Genomic DNA, 17839 nt, shown 5'->3' with positions numbered 1-17839 from the left:
GCTGTATTGATCTGTATTGAGTCGAGTGGCAAGGTTATGGCGTCTGTATTTTGGGATGTACATGGAATAATTTTCATTGACTACCTTGAAAAATTAACGATCATCAACAGCGATTGTTACATAGCGTTTTGAACCGTTTGAAGAACGAAATCGCCGAAAAACAGCCGTATTATAAGAAAAAGAAAGTATTGCTTCACCAAAACAATGCACCGTGTCACAAGTCAGTGAAAACGATGGCAAAAATCCAAGAATTGGGCTTCGAATTGCTTCCTCATCCACCGGCCTCCAGCGACTATTTCCTGTTCTTAGATCTCAAAAGAATGCTGCTCGCTCTGAAGAAATTTTCGTCGAATGAAGAGGTGATCGCCGAAACTGAGGCCTATCTTGAAGCAAAGGATAAATCGTACTACAAAAATGGCATTGAAAAGTTGGACGGTCGCTATAATCAGTGTAGCGCCCTTGAAGGGCATTAATTGAATAAAACCAATTTTTGCCAAAAAATGTGTTTTACTACGGTAGGCCGGGGACTTTTTAATTGACCTGTTACTAACTAAAATAAAGAGTGATTAAAATTTTGTGTAAAATCAGCATTAGACTGCCGATTGTAGAATCAGATTCAACAACTTGTGCTTCAACATCATTGGATCAACTATAGCGGATATATATTAATTTTAAGCACAGAACTAATAATAACAAAATATAGCAGATAGCTGGTACTACTGATGTAACGTAACATAACCTGACCCATACTTGGGTCAATTTATTTAGCCTTACATTGTAAAATATAGTAGTTAAGACAATTATTACACAATTATATAGGTGTAAGGTAGTAATTTTTAAAATAATGTCCGTGATATATTTATTTATCACAATCCTTAGAATATGTTCAATCCTTGAACATATTGGTTGAGGAATAAGAAGTAGTCTGTATAGATAAAAAATAAGATGCTTATTTCAAGAAAACCAACAAACCTACTACAGAATAGTCTAAATAATTAATAATTTATAAATGCCTAACGCTAATGAAAGCAGCAGTAATTAAAACCCAAATCTGGTGATATCGTAGATGTCAATTAAGCATTAGATGATTTCAAAATAAAGTAATCTGAATTCGCTTTCCTAATGCTTAATTGACATCTACGATATCACCAGATATATATTAATAAAATATTCTAAATTATAAACTATCGTTAAAATATATCTTAAGTTAAATATATTCTATTAATACATAGTTTTATTGAACTTTATCAAAACTTTCACCAATTTTAAACATTGTTATAATAATACGAAAGAATATCTGTCGTAATACTTCACAAATAATTATTATCATGTTTCAAAAGATAACCTCAAACATTAACAGAAAATAACAAGGACATATTTATTCAAACTGGAGAGATGAAAAGGTTAATTCAACAAGCGAAAGCGAAAATTACAACTTTAGGATGACAAAAAGTTAATTAACAACTTCTAACAATGGGTATCACACAACTCGACCTTCAATTAACAGTTTAATTTGTATGACTTTTAAGAAAGTATTCCAAATTATGAACCGAATAAAAACAGGAGCTGTACAACGACGGCATTTCGAAGGAATTAAAAGAGATGACGTAACTAGTGTTATGTCGTAGATGCTTCTTCTTTTACGGCTTTGAGAAAATTAAGAAGTTATTAAGGATATTAATAATTTTCAATAATAAACTTAATATTTATAACAAAATCTAAGAGGTTTTAACTAATAATTGTATTAATTAATTACTTAATATATGAGTATATAAAATGGTTATTAAAAGGGATTTTTATTTGATAAGGAAAATTCAGATTCTGCACGTTAATAATATTAGTTTTAAATTATTGTAAGTAATAATTGAAATACTGGTTTAAATAATTATAGATGGCTATCCTTATTTACATTTAAGAAATTTAGAGGCATGGCAAGTAGCAACTTCTCTTTTATTAAGGCAACATAATATTTTACGGATCATCGGTTTCGATAACAAAATCGAATAAGTTGAAGCATAAATGCACCGAATAGTGTAGATATTATAACTAGCCATTGTAATTTGCAGTGTAATATTGAAATATTCTCTGATTATGAAGTTACAAGGATCGGGTTTTGAGTCCCATAAAAAATAATTGGAAAATCTCAAAATTATAAAATATATTTTTTTTAATAATCCACTACACGAAAACAGATCGGACAAAATATTTATTCAAAGCACTTCAGTGAACAAAAATAATATTTATTGCCTTTTTTTCGAATTAAACAAAAACGTCGACCGAAAAACTTATTAACAAAAAAAAATAAAAAGCTCCAGATATCAGTCAGTTTATAAATATTTACACTTTACGCTCCAGTGTGCTTTGGCATTTTGTTGAAGTATATGTACGCATTTATAGAAAATGCGATAAAATACAAACTATATAAATATAGGCGTTTTTCAAACGTATTTGTTTCTTCGTTAAAAATATACGCTGGATGTTTTGTCAAAGAGTAGTCAAAATTAATTTGAAACCTCTTTCAAAAACATTTTTTAATGTTTGAAATACAGTTTCTTAGAAGACACCTGTTCAAACTTTTAAAAATTAGTTTATTTAGAACATATCTTACGCCTTATCTCCTTTATTATCTTTTTATATGCCACCTACAATTATTTATTTTCTATTAACTAGTTTTATTCTTACGGATTCTGATTCTTACAGTTTTTAAGATAGGTTAAGATAGGATCAGAAAGAGTAAGGTATGGATAATATGGCGGGTAGAGTAGCACTTCCAATTTTAATATTTGCAGATATGTTTTTACCGGATTTGCAACAAATAGTCCAGCGTTATCATGCTGAAGAATAACAACGTTGTGTCTTTGATCGTATTTTGGCTGTTTTTCATTGAAGATTTGATCGAATAATGGCTTTAAATCATCGTTTTCAAGTATTTCGGCTGTCCAAAACACTCTTTATGATCGGGCGTCAAAATCACTACTTGTAATATCATCTCATGTAAATTCTTAAAAATTAATTTATAGACCTAATAGCTCCTAATATGCTATGATGATTTTATGATATCAATATTTTATAGTATTTTTGACCTCACGTTACAGTACATGCCATTATAGTAAAAATAGTTTTCAAACATGCCATCTATCATTAAGGGGGTATTCTAGTTTAGATATTTGAAAAAATTGTTTCTTTTTCATATTTTCAAAACCAAAGGTCAGAACTGCTTTGGTAAAAGTTTTTTTTTTACTTTAAATTATTTTCGAATATACAGCTCTTTTAGTGACGCGGCATCTAAAGAGGATTGAAGTTTATCGAATCTACCTTTTCACGAGACGGATGACATTATATCTCAAGTTCCATGGTATCGATTTGTTTGAAACTTGGTGCTAGCCGTCCCTATACATTCTTCTATCGTGTCAAACTATAACAAAATTATTACTATTTTTAATACATTCCAAAAAGTCCAAAAATGGTAATAAACGCCTCGTTCTCTTGAAAAGCCGTAATTTGGCTGAACTTTGATACCATAAAGGAATTTATAGAACATGCAAAGTTTTTAGTAAATTGATGCAGCGGAACATGAGATATTAAGCGCATCAAAAAATGTAGTTAGGGAAAAACGCATTCAAAACGAAAAGTTTCATTTTTAGATGCCGCTGATCTCAAAAATAATTTAAATTTTTAAAAATTTTAAGAGTTCAGGATAAAATTCTTAATGGGTTAATATATGATGATATGAAAAAAAAATTGATTTATTCAATAATATAGACTAGAATCACCTTAATTATAGAAATCTATTTAATATATAGATATATCGATATAGATATATAGATATAGTAGGAAATTCAAGAAGCTATTTCTATTTTTTAATATTTTATCAACAGTAGAAAAACTTCGATATTTAATCAGTTGTTTATGTATGGAATTAGAAAAATGCAAGTCTATATATTTTAATTTTTTGATTCGTTTGTACATATAAAAAGAAATACTAGATATTAAAATAATTAAAAATAATAATTGGTAACTAATTTTATTTTATAATTCAAATGGTAATTATGATCAAACTATATATTGGAGGATATAATCAAAGTTCTACAATTATTTAATGTAAAAAATAATGTAATAAAACATTTTAGACAATATTCATAATATATAAAAAAAAATTTCATCAATATTCGTATCGATGTCCTGTTACCATTTAATGTAAATAAACTCTCCTGTATTTTTAATAAAATATTTTAGTGACAATATACAAAATATAGAAAAAACAAACTTCATCAAGTATCGAAACCAAAACGTTAAAGTTTGGGAGGTTTTACATGTTTTTGTTCGGTACATAGTTCATAAACTATTCCTTACTTCACCGAAATATCGGTGCCAAACTATCCATTCTTCGACAGTTCAAACTCCAAACAAGCCCCGACTCTCCGCAGTTGGAAACTTTTTCTGTCAACCGATAAAAACAACAAGGAACAACTTCCTCCTCATTCAGGCTATTTCATAATTAATCATGGTACGATTCTCCGATTTTTGCTCACTGATTTTAGCCAACTCTGAAAACTCTACCGATCAGCTTGACGAGAAAAAATTCGCGGCTCTATCGTCGATGGTGGCCGTGACCAGTGCGTAGGTCGTCTTCAGCGAAACTGGGAACCCAAACAGATTCCGAACAGCGTGGATGCTGGATGGTGGGACGGCGTCGTGGCGTCTATCGGCGCGCGTCGGCCCTTTTCAATTCCTGACCGCGTCTGGTGCTATTCCAATTAGATTGTGTCGTAATTCTGTCGTGAAGATGAGGAGAAATGTGACACGTTCAACTGTTGCTCGATCCTCCGGGGGATGGCGATGGGGGAGGGATCATGTCGAATATTTTAGAGACCCTTTTGTTGTTATTTAATTAATTTACTTCGAAGTTTTAATGTATATATTATATAATAATTAATTCTAAATTGATTTATTAAGGATTAAGTGCGTTCGCATTATTTATCAATAATAAATGAGTAATGAGTAAGTAATAAATGATTATTAATAATAATCATTTATTACTAATAATAATACTACGTAATATATATATATATATATATATATATATATATATATATGTATATATATATATATATATATATATATATATATATATATATACATATATATATATATATATATATATATATATATATATATATACATATATATATATATATATATATATATATATATATATATATACATATATATATATATATATATATATATATATATATATATATATATATATATATATATTATATGTAAGATATTGAGTAAGTATTATACCACTGGTACTACAATAACTACGTATTGCAATGTGACCTGAGGGGCCATCTATTTTGAATGGTGTTAGGATTTAGATATTTAAAAATAGAGCTCGGGATGATTTATACCTCTTTTGAACTCTCAGAGCCGCTTTGTATCGTCGTTCAATTAGTTGCCTCTTCTTTTTGTTAAATAAAATGGGTTTTTGAGCTAAGCTAATAGTTTTTGCGTTTAAAACCCATTTCTTATTTTATAACTGGCGCAGTGGGTAGAATTACGGCGATGTAATAAGGCCGGCCTGTTTTAAATTCATTCAATTAACAGGAATCAAATTAATTATCAAAAAAAGAAGACAGGTTGACATTGGATAGGCGATCGTTCTGGATAGGCGATAAACGTATTGCAGCTAATGCTGTAGGGTCGTAAAAGGTGGATTTAAGATGCTCATAGATTCCTAGCCATGAACTCTTCCCAGTAATAAACATTCAAGTTTTGAAAAACACCACTAATCTGTAGATTCTCGGCACATACTTAACACTTTAATGTATAAGGCCACCAAAGGTGGATTGTAATAGTCCACTTTCAGATTAGGATACCTAAATCGTTATGGTTTTTACCTGCTTTTACCCTCAGTTTCGATTTGTATCGCCGTTCAACCAGTCACCTCTTCTTACCTTTAACTAAAATAGTTTTTTGATGTAAAATAATAGTTTTTGTATTTAAAAGTATTTTCAATTTTCAATTTCTCTTTTGAATTATTTGAAGTATCAAAAAAAAAAACAGGTTAACGTTGGACTGGCAAATGTTCCACAGTTATTCGACGCATTCGTTGCTGTAGTTTGAACAAAACAAAATGCAGCTAGTGCTGTAAGGTCTTAATATATAGATTGAAGGTGTTCAAAGACCGGTAGCCAGAAATTATTTCAAATAAGGACCATTCAAGCTTTGAAAAAGACACCTAGTCCTGGGATACCCGTCACATAAAACTCTGTTATAAAGATGTAAGGACACCAAGGGCGGACTGAAGGTACTGTGAATTAACATAGTTTACTGCAACTTGTATAGAAGCTTGTAGTTCAGGGTTAACGGGCACCAAAAATGGATGTGGTAACTCAGTTTCTTAGTCTTAGACTATTTGAATCTGGAGTCACCAACATTTAGAAAACCATTCCATAGAGGTATACCATGAAAATTTGGGTAGAAACACTGCCATTTCGAATATCTTCAAAAGCAAACTGGCGGGTGAAGTTACAGGCGATACTGAAACATACTTTTATAAGGTATATAAGCTGTCGAGACAAGACAACCACCACGCCCATCTCTGTGACCTTTTATTTAGTAGGGAGATGATATATAATACGACTAGTACTGGCCTGGTTACGGACTGCACCTTGATCTGAGGAGCCATCTGTTTTGAATAGTGTTACGAGTAAGATACCTAAAACAGAATGATTTTTATCTGTGCCGCCGTACATCTTTTTCGTCATATTTCGTTTCTTTCCTATTTCAGCGATAATATGCCTGGCGATTTCAATTATATTATTCCTCAATTTCTTCAATGGAGCAATTCTTTCAAAGAATTCAATTTCTTCATTCTTGGACTTCTTAATGTCATCAGGTTTCTTCTATTTTTACCTCTTATTCTATTATTTTAATTTATTATTTCTTGCATACCCTTTGCAGGTCCTTTAGCCTAGACAATTGCATATCTGACATTGTATATCTTTTATTATTATTATTCTTATTTTTATTCCTGTTCTTATTGTTCTTATATCTTATATTATATATCTTATCTTATGTTCCTTTTATTATTATTTTCTAGTTCTTATTTATATTTCCATATTATATAGTTTCCCTTTTAGTACTTCTCCAATTCGAGAATATAGCTAGTTTGCACTATTGCACATGCCAAATGGTTGGATTTTTAGCTTAATTTTAAAACTTTTAGTTTTGATGTTTATTTTTTTTGCTGTAACTAATCTTATTTTGTTAATTTATCTTGTTCACTTTTTTCTTCCCCATATTATTCTTCATTTTCTGATTTATTCAATTTTATTCACAGTACGTTATGTAAGGTTATAAGCATCACTTTATCCACCGGAAAAGGATTTTAGTGCCTGGTGGATCTATATATGTAAAACTACACAAAATAGTTCTAATATAAAAAAAATTAACTAATGTGTTCATAAAAATTTCCTACCTGCATTGATAATTTCGGCCCAATTCCGACATTCGTATCGACAAACATAGTTGAGGAAATAAGAATAATGATTTCTATATCATTAACATGGGCTCTGAACTACGGTCCTCGGCATTAAGTCTGTATGGCGAGTGACCAACTTAGAGATCATCCCAGACGACATCTGGCCTCACTCAGCCTGGTTACTGACGTGATTGTGATCATGTTCCTTGTCGGATTTTGCACTATTGCCTAACGATACTCACAAATGTTAAACAATCACAAACATACATTTACGACCATACCACGGCAGGATTTGAACCCGCGACCATAGCAACAGCCGGAGTACCGTCCTGTCGCCCTTACCATAGCGCCAACTAAGCTGGTCAATTGAAATATTAAACTCAAATAAAAGAAGGTTGAGGTAACCAAAACGCTTGAGTTAATTTTGAAGGATCTCAAATAGCCATTATTGTTAGGCTATAAGTTCTCAATATTTTAAGAGCACTTCACAGTCTTAATATCTATAGATTTAAACTACTTACCATTCAGTGAATCGTACCAGAAAAATTAATGTAACTTACCTGAAACAAAAAAACACTAATTAATGTGGCTAAAACTGAAATATATTAGTAATATTCTTACAAAGAAAAACCTAAAATCTTCGTTTCTCGCTACAGAGTCATTATCTTAAGCTTTTATATAGATTTTTTAATTTCGTAGAAGAGTTATTTTTTTGAGAAAAGGTTCATAACTGAATATTTCAGTTATTAATACTTAAGCCAGCGAGGGAATATCCTTCTGTTAAAAATAAAAGCAGCTTTAATGTAAAATCTAACGTAATAAAGCTGCTTAGCTTCACAGAAAACGAAATTAAGCCTTCCATTTACGTGAAAAATCAAAGCTTAGCAAGCACAAACGCCTTCCTGTGAAAGTCTCAATGGCTTCTTCGCAGATTTAATTTATCTGAAATTATAAGAACTATTTTAGTCTAAAAAATAGAAAGTATTAATTAAACGGATGTTATTGATATCGATTAGCAATCGATATAGCATGGAAATTAATCCAGTTTTATGAATGTCGATGTTGCCTCTGATTTTTTTTTATTATCCAATAACCAAGCCCAAATATGATTTTTATGAAGCAATATGGATTTTTTAAAACACAGTATCAAAACGAGGCTCGACAGTATCTGGATTTTTATGACGCTATTTTCCGATGAGTTATTGCAATTTTGTGTAGCGAATATGAAATCGCTGTCCTTTAAATATTTTTCCACAGAAAATATTATTGCTATCTATATATAAATCGGGGAAAAATGTGAGGGGTATGACGGAAATAATTAACATATTGAGAAATTGTAGTTTCTAAGCAAATAACATGAATTAACACTCAAAGCATTACAACAAAAGCATGATTACAATTTGTGTGACTATTTAATAAGAAAGAACGATAACTTGCAATGAGAGTGATGGTATTTGTAGAAACACTGCTTGCCAACTTTTCAATAAGGGTGGATAGATGTATGTAAAATTCCAATAACCAAAGTAAACTGGACCATTGAGAAGCATGTCTAAATAATAAGACTTTTCTATCAAATTGACAATTCGATGGGAAATTCTATGGCATTTTGTCAAAAAAATCATATACAGAAACTAGGAGCTTTTGAATTAATGGATATATTAACAAGCACAATTACCATATTTTAAATAATGCTAACTCATACGAGTTTTATGTGGTAGTATCTAAATAAATGACTGTATAAGAAATAACTGCACCAGAAGAATGGAATAAAATTTCGCAAATACTATACTAAATCGTCTCGAAAGCATGACCATATTGATGTTTTAGTTAGAAGTAATAAATGAAACACTATACATCTATATGATAGCTTGAGGAATCTTCACATTTTTAAATTATTGTAAGGATCAACATTGATGTATATGGAAAACGCAGTATGTTTTTATGGGCAAAAAAAGTCTAGACAGCCAAAAAATCGAAGGTGGAGACTTATTAGGTATATATGCAGGTAAAACTGCTCTAAGGACACTTATAAGCTTATAAAGCATATAACTGTCAGAGCAGCATAAATTAATTTCAATTCCTCAGTGTAACAAATATGGCTAGAATGAGAAATAAAGGAACATGAAAATACCTTAATATAAAACAACTCAACTAGTGGGGAAACTTACGGTGCATGTAGATGCCAGACTGTTAAAGAAAATGTGGAAAGAAAAAATGTTGGAAGGGAGAAAACCAGAAGGTGACATAAGCGAACCTGAGATACAGATATATCAGAGAAATTCTCAGAGAAAATCTTCAGAACAGAGAAAAAATTTAGAGAAGGCATTTATATACAGAGACAATTAAAATAACATACTTATACCACTAAGTGGTATAAAAGGTGTTTTATACTATTAAGCTTATATAATACTGAATAAGTACCAACATGTAATGATGGTTTTGAGACCTGAAAAATATAATATTATAAAGAATATATTTGTTGAATTTGTACACAATGGTTTAATCATTGATTTTTTTGATTGAATTGATTTTTGGTGTTTGTACTGATCAGGGACAAAAGAGCATAATTATAGGAGGTGTTCATTTTTGTCTACTTTGGTTCAACAACCTTTTATCCTTATATATTACATGTGTCACCTGTAAATTATTTTTGATTATAACAAAGTGTCAAGGCAATGTGATCATTGTTCTGGCGAGTCTCATACCTAAATCAAACTCGAGCATATATTTTTATATTTATATTTTATTACCTAATTTTAGTTCTGTTGTATCAATGATACACTGAAACCGATTTTGAGGGCTGCTCGATGATTACTAGAAGGTCGACGGAAAACATCATAAATGAATAATAATTTATGGATATATGTATAGTCCATTCAAAACAGTAGTGATGCACGTCCTCAAAGTGTGCCTATCGAAAGTTGCAAATTTGTCTTATGGTCAGACAATATTTTGCTTCTCATGTTATTCTATTTAAAAACGCTATTTGAGAAGTAAGAACATGTAACTGAATTAGCCTGCAAAAGTTATCCGCTTCTCAAACGTCTGCAATGTTCTTCAAAATATTATAATTACGGGTTGTAACCTGACAAACGTTATTTTTACGCTTTTTTAAATAAATTTCAAATCGCCGCGGTTCTTATGGAAAATGTTTTTGTGTGTTGCAGCTGCACTGAATATTAGTACGGACACGATCACTAAAATATCTAAAAAAATTAAAAAAAAATGTAACCTTAAATTCACCCAAGAGAAACCGCCTTTATGCGAAAGGAATCAAGATCAGCTTCATGTTAACTGTATTAGAAATCAAATATACGAAATATATAAAAACAATAAGTAGTTTTTTTAATCGAAACACCATTCAATACAACTATTTTATAGAAAATTGTTAGTCTGATAAGTGTCCATAAAAAGCCAAAGATGCAGTTTATACACTGTTGGATAATATAGGATTTAACTGATGTAAAGATAACCCATGAAAGGGTTTAATGGAACTTCCAAACATTGCGTTTAAAAGAATACAATTTTTAAAAACATACAAAAACATCAAGGAGGAATTATTATATCTATTTGTATATTTAGATGAGACATGGATATTTCAGAATGGTATATTGGCTCATTCATGGCAAGATGATAATAAACATAGTGTAAAGAAAACAGAAGTTGATGGAAGAAGGTAAACATTGGAATAACTATCGGTTAGGTTTTAAGTTTTGTTAGTCACAACATTTATTAATAATTCATTACAGACTTTTAGTTTTTACTGCTGGAAACCGGAATGGTTTAATTCCTGGTGCAGAATTAGTATTTTCCATTAAGTACAAGGGTGACTATTATGGAGAAATGAGCCGTAATTTGCTTTTGCAGTGGTTTAAATATCAGCTTTTAAGGGACTTGGAGGAACCATCAGGTATTGTTAAGGACAATGCACCATATCATAGAACACTAGTGGAGAAGATTCCAACAAATGCCCCAACAAAGGCTGCAATTAAGGGATGGCATTAAGTACATAAAACAAGTTTTGAAGGAACCATGCTAAAGAATGAACTATTTCGATTTATAACTCGGCAGTTATAAATAAAATATTTAATTGCATTTTATGTAATTTACTTTTTTAAGAATAAGATTGACAAAAGATACATGGCAGATCAGATTGCTGCACGTTATGGCCACAGAGTATTACGTCTTTCACCCCGTCACTGCATATTTTATCCAATTGAGTTAACATGGGGTATTGCAAGGAATTATTACAATAGACATTCAGATCGAGAAGGTTATTCAAATCAAAACTGTTTGGAGTTATGGAAAGAAGTATTGTCAAAAATAACATCTTCGGTTTGGGTGAACTCGATCAGACACATTGAAAAAGAAATTGATAAATTGCAGAATTGTGAGCAAGTTTTTGATAGATTGGAAATAAACAGTGATTGAATAAAACTTTATGAATGTTGGTTTATGATTAAATGGTGACCTTTACCAAGACAGGATGATGAAAGAGAGAACAACTAAAGGTCAGTTATTATTAAAATACTTTAACTATAGAAAATTGTATCATAGAGTGTGAAAGCTTTATGAGCATGTGTGTTATTGTTCAGAATGTATATGAACTTTCAGATAAAATGTATGAGGAGAGAAATAATACTAACTGTTTTACAGATATGGCAAATGCATTAAGGAGAAGGCAGTGATTAAATGTAGTTTTATTAAGAAAGAGTAATATCAAATGGATTTTATAAGGAAACATTGCATGGAGGGAAACAAGCGTAAAATATGAATATGCTCTCTAATGAAAGTAAAATTAATTGCATGAAGTAATTTTTCACTTGTTTTAAACCCTACTTGTTCATATCGTATGCGGGCATAAGTTTTAGTTATAAAACAGTTTCTTACCTTCTGACCTGAGCAGTCCGAAATTGAAAACGTGTCAACGTAGGAATCGAACCGAACTGCTTTCTTGGGCATAGGCTTCCTTCGAGGGCACAGAGAACACATTGTCTGTGAATTGGTAGGTGGCATATTTTTACCACCATTAACAGCGAACTAACTGGGTCTACTGATATGTTTATTTAGTTTTATACCGCACACATGTATTTTACAGGACACGATCAATATAACCGTGGATATGTCCGAATTTGTTATGAACGGTATTAAGTCGTCGGTGTAATTATAAACGTGTATAAGCGTTAAATCCAAATATTACCCATAGAAAATTAGTAGATAATTTATATTGTAACATAGTCATGACAATAAAATAACGTTTATTATTGGAACTGGGGTGTGAGAGTTGATGTTTATGAATTATAATATTGTTGTGTGTATATAAATTAATATTACGACGAAAAGTTTTTATGATTTTTTAGAATTATTATAAATTAACGTTCTTCAACTAGATAATCCTTAATTCTAAAATATTTTCGTGAAATGGCGCTATTGAAATGGCGTAGGAAAATTTTTTTTATATCGAATGATGATATCAATGCACCATATTGGGTGGTACTAACATGGTAACGTGTATAAGTTTGTGAATCTATGAGTGTTATTTTTACATATTTCGAGCTTATTAGTTAGCAACAGTTATTTAAAAAATACTTTACTTTATTTCTGTATTTTAAACATGCGTTTCAAATGATGTTATAATTAGATCAGAATTATTACATAGACACCTATCTTAGATGTTCTAGTTAGACGGAAGGATAACGGGCAGCGAAATTATCAGCAGTTTTGCAGTGAATTTATACACACAGACAGATGCAAACAGAGTTTTAACATATATAATCATATACATCCTTCCTTATAATGAATATAGCTTAAGAAAGGTAGATAAAACAATTTCTGAAAGTGAAAAGAAAGGAGCCAACTAAGATAGAAGCAAACCGCATAGGAAGGTGTCTCGACGCTCCCTAATCCCAGAGTTAAAAAACATCTGCAAAAGGTAGCAAGAGCGTAAAGGTCCTCCATGAGTATGGATATAGTTAGTATAGAGGAAACTGGAAGTATCATAAAAAGAACATAAATGTTGTACGCATTTGAACATATGGTTGTCTTTTTTTGGGATTTTCAACTTTTGGATCAATATTCAGCTAGAATAATACTGGCCACAACATCATATTCATCAGTTTAATGATGTAGAGGGTCTACTCTAAGAAATGGAATATTTTAAGATTTATAAACACTAAAATAATATCAACCATGGCTGGAGCTGTAAGACCAACCTTATTTCCATCCTCTTGGTTTGTAATTAATAAATAAATAATAAAAGAGCAAGGTTACAATCGTTTCTTCTTGCTCAGCAGTGACATTTATATGCGTGGAAACTAAAGTTAAAGTAGCCTGAAGTCAGTGGTCCAAATATAATTTCTTTTAATTATGTTTAACCACAATACATGTTGTTGAGTCCGAAAGACTGCACTGAGGTAAGTTAGTTTATAGATAAGGTAGTAAAAATATCGACATCTAAAAAACTTAAATATATAAATACAAAAGCAAATAAAACTGATAATTGAAATGTATCAGGCACAAAAATATATGAAATATATCAACCATACTTCTTTTTTGAGGAAAAATATAGCTGGAGTATTATTATAAACTGACTTTGTCATTTTGCGCTAATATCCTATCTAAATAAATTCTACAATTGCTAAAATTGTTAGCATAATCTAACGACAACGATAGGAGACGAATACAAATTTGAAGACCCTGTTGGGCATTCTATATTTTACAAAAGAATGATGATAGAGCTTATGTGTAAAGTCTGTGAAAGATATGTTATCATATAGAATAATATCAGGCCTATAAATTAATGTTAAAGTATTTACAACGGATGATTTTGCCGTGTACTAAATCACATTTGTATCAACTTCATGTTGAAGTCCCACTGATTATCTTGTCAGTATGTGTCATTTCGTCGAAATGTGAAGTTGTAAATGGCATTTGTGGAAAGATTTTACGAAGAGGTTATCGAATGCAGGGTGAAGCCTTCGACAACCATACATGTGAATACCTATTTTGACCATTTAAAATTCTGGACATAAAGAAAGTTCTGGACAGCCAACAAAATTTGAAGATGAGAACTTGAAGGCGTTACTCGAAACTATCGACGGGGATTGCTATTGACTACAATTTATGTGTTTGAAACGATCACTGCACAAAAAACTGCCAGAATGCGCAAAGACACAACAATGTTATTCTTAAACATCAGAACCCTCAACCACATGTTACAAAACCGATGAAAACATACTAATTAAAGTTGATAGAAACTAGCGGCTATCCATAGACAATAGTTTAAATAAAATACATTGTACCAGTTATTTATTTACTTGAGGTTGATATTGCTTTATAAACATTCCTTATTTGAAAATATCAATTAAAATGTTCTATAAATTTGCCATTCGGGAAAATTGAATCAAATTCAGCCGATATCTTCTAAGATGCATGTCTAAAGATATGTAAATTATAGTCATAGTTGGCGAAGGCAGACATATCTCCATATGTATTTAAAGAAAAGTTAAATGGGCCACTTTAATACCGTGGATTGATCATTTCAAAATTAAAAGTTGAAAAAGTACACTTTTTGATACTTCATATGAAAAAAACGGTATTGTGCACAAAATGATCCATGTTGACAAATTTAAAATTAAAATTAAAAAGCAAATCTCATGTTTTTGTTCATAAGGGCACAATAAATTAAAGTTGGTTAAAAAAAATAGTTTTGACAACAAAGGTTTCCTTTGAAAAGTGCGCTGTAGTTTCAATCGATATATTAATAGAACTGCTAACATCCACGTAGAGATGGCGCGACTGTAAGTTTTTTTTTTCACTTAACATTCTGAATCGATTCAGACGTACCGCGATTTATATAAAACCGTTTGGATCGGTCAATAAACAATTTTAATAAGATCCCCCTAGTTTAGAAGCGTTCGCATTCGAAAATTAAATAAACCGTACTTTTTACCAACTAGCACCGTTTACGCATCAAGTAAATATTCGAATAAAATTCGCAAATTTATGTCTTCCTCCAACAGCTTCATTGAAATAATAAGAATTGTTATTGTCATTATTACAATAAACATTTAATATAATTGTGTGAGGTATTTTTCAAACTCCCAGATAACTGACATATTTCTTTCGAGCAATTATACAATTTAATTAAAAACACGCTATTATCGTTGTTTTTAATATATACAGTTGAAATAACATAAACAACTGTTAACCAACTAATAAATTCGATGTCCGTTTAGAATTATTGAGTTATTATGTACATAGAGACGCTAATGTTCAAAATTACGTTTTCACATTTATTACCTTTGTTGTTTGATTCGGAGAAATGACGCAGTTCCATAATGTGTCGCATTTCAACAATTCAAAAGAGATGATATTTATGATAATTACAAGAGTTAGACTAGAGGACTAAAAATATACGAACAAAATGTCTTACTTATTGGACGGAGCACCAGCTCAAACTGTCCAAATAGCTTTCGTACGGTTTAGCATTAATAGATCAACTGTTTCCAGATATGAGATGTGACCGGAAAAATCTAAAAAGAGTGAAAATGGCTAATATACAAACTGACTAAAAATATTATTAAGAATCGCTTCAATATTACGGTTTCATTACTTTGCAGATTTAAAAATAAGTTTCCTATATCGAATAGCGACTGGCGATAAAAATTGCAATCCTTAAAACGGCCTAACTCATACCTTCTTCAGGAGAGCCGAATCGACACCGAAGCGGAATATTCATTGTTATAAAGTTCTGTTATGGCGGAATCAGCAACTAAACTTGAATGAAACTAGTACCGTAGATATTTACTGATGTCAAGGGAACAAATTGAACTATGTACTGTTGTAAATAAGTAGCAATAGCGAGCAACAGATGCAAAGTCTCTTGCACCATGACGCTGGGCCATACATTGCAAGAGTTATGAAGAATACACTATTGCAGCTGGAACGGGAAGTTCTGCTCCAACTTGCCTACTCAGCAGATATAGAACATTGTGATGTTCACTTGTTCAGATCGATGTAGCACGGTTTGGCTCACACACAGTCTTGAAAACCTGAAGGCGTGTGAAAATAGATCGCTGCCAAACCCGCATCGTTCTGTTGAAGCAAAAACTTGGCTTGATGCCGAGTTTCCGGATACTGCCCCAGGAAAATCAACCATCAAGGATTGGTATGCTAAGTTTAGACGTGGTGAAATGAGCACCGAAGACGGTGGACGCAGTGGACGCTCAAAAGAGGTTGTTACAGGCGGAAACATTAATAAAATCCACAAAATCATTTTGAATGACCGTAAATTGAAACTGAATGAAATATGAGATGAGAAAGCTATGTGCAAAGGGGGTGCCGCGCGAGTTAACTTTTGACCAAAAATAATGACGAGTTAAGATTCGGAGCAGTGTTTGAAGATGATCAAGCGTAATAAACCCGAGTTTTTGCATCGATATGTGACAATGGATGAAACATGGTTCCATCATTTCACTCCGAGGTCCAATCGACAGTCATCCGAGTGGACTGCACACGATGAACCCGCTCCAAAGAGTGGGAATACGTAACAGTCGGCTGGCAAGGTTATGGCTTCTGTATTTTGGGATGCGCATGGAATAATTTTCATTGACCACCTTGAATAAGGAAGGTCCATCAACAGCGACTATTACATAGCGTTATTGGGTCGCTTGAAGGACGAAATCTCCGAAAAACGACCGCATTTGAAGGAAAAGAAAGTGCTGCTTCACCAAGACAATGCACTGTGTCACAAATCGTGAAAAGGATGGCAAAAATCTATGCATTGGGCTTGGAATTGCCTCCTCAACCACGATATTCTCCAGATCTAGCCTCCAGCGACTATTTCCTGTTCTCAGATCCCAAAGGAATGCTCGCTGCGAGGAAAGTTTCCTACTACAAAAATGGTATTGAAAAGTTGGGGGATTTATAATCAGTGTATCACCCTTGAAGGAAATTATGTTAAATAAAAAAAATGTCTTATTATGTTAGAGCAGGGATTACATCCACTGCTTATCGATGACTTCGGTTCAACAATGCTTTCTGGTCTAACTAATAACAATATTTAAAAAATTGACTTCATATAGTCATAGTCATTAATTACAACGCTCTTTTAATTTATCGATAACATTGGTGTCTATTTTTGTCTTTAGTCCGGTTTACGGAAATTAGGTATTTACTTCTAAAAAGACTACATCTTTGTACCTTTATAGTGTTAATAGTCTAACGCATATTAAGGCTTTTTTCTAACTTCCAGATTAATTGCGGTTTTTTGGGTCACCAAAGTGATCAGTATCATCGATATATGTACAAATGTGTAGCAAGTAGCCACTCCTTACTCGTCTGCAG

At 31.7% G+C, this 17839-nt stretch overlaps 1 protein-coding gene across 13 annotated transcripts in view; it reads right to left on the bottom strand.

The window, feature by feature from the left end:
- LOC143190643 (disks large 1 tumor suppressor protein) overlaps nt 1-17839 on the bottom strand; it is a 676624-nt gene that overhangs the window by 239596 nt on the left and 419189 nt on the right. Inside the window, exon 1 of one of the 13 annotated variants that reach the window (XM_076395133.1) lies at nt 12383-12523. The exons of the other annotated variants lie outside the window; for them this stretch is intronic. Within the exon in view, the coding sequence (XP_076251248.1) occupies nt 12383-12508 (126 nt within the window). The 5' untranslated portion in view covers nt 12509-12523. Of the gene's footprint in view, nt 1-12382; nt 12524-17839 lie in introns of those variants that run through there. 13 annotated transcript variants of the gene reach the window in all.

The sequence above is a fragment of the Rhynchophorus ferrugineus genome, unplaced genomic scaffold (genome assembly GCF_030347505.1).
Source record: "Rhynchophorus ferrugineus isolate W39M unplaced genomic scaffold, kcgeb_rfMv2 rfM2, whole genome shotgun sequence".
Classification (NCBI taxonomy): Eukaryota; Metazoa; Arthropoda; class Insecta; order Coleoptera; family Curculionidae; genus Rhynchophorus; species Rhynchophorus ferrugineus.
The sequence above is the reverse complement of the archived record's forward strand: the minus strand, read 5'-3'. Positions and strand labels throughout refer to the sequence as shown.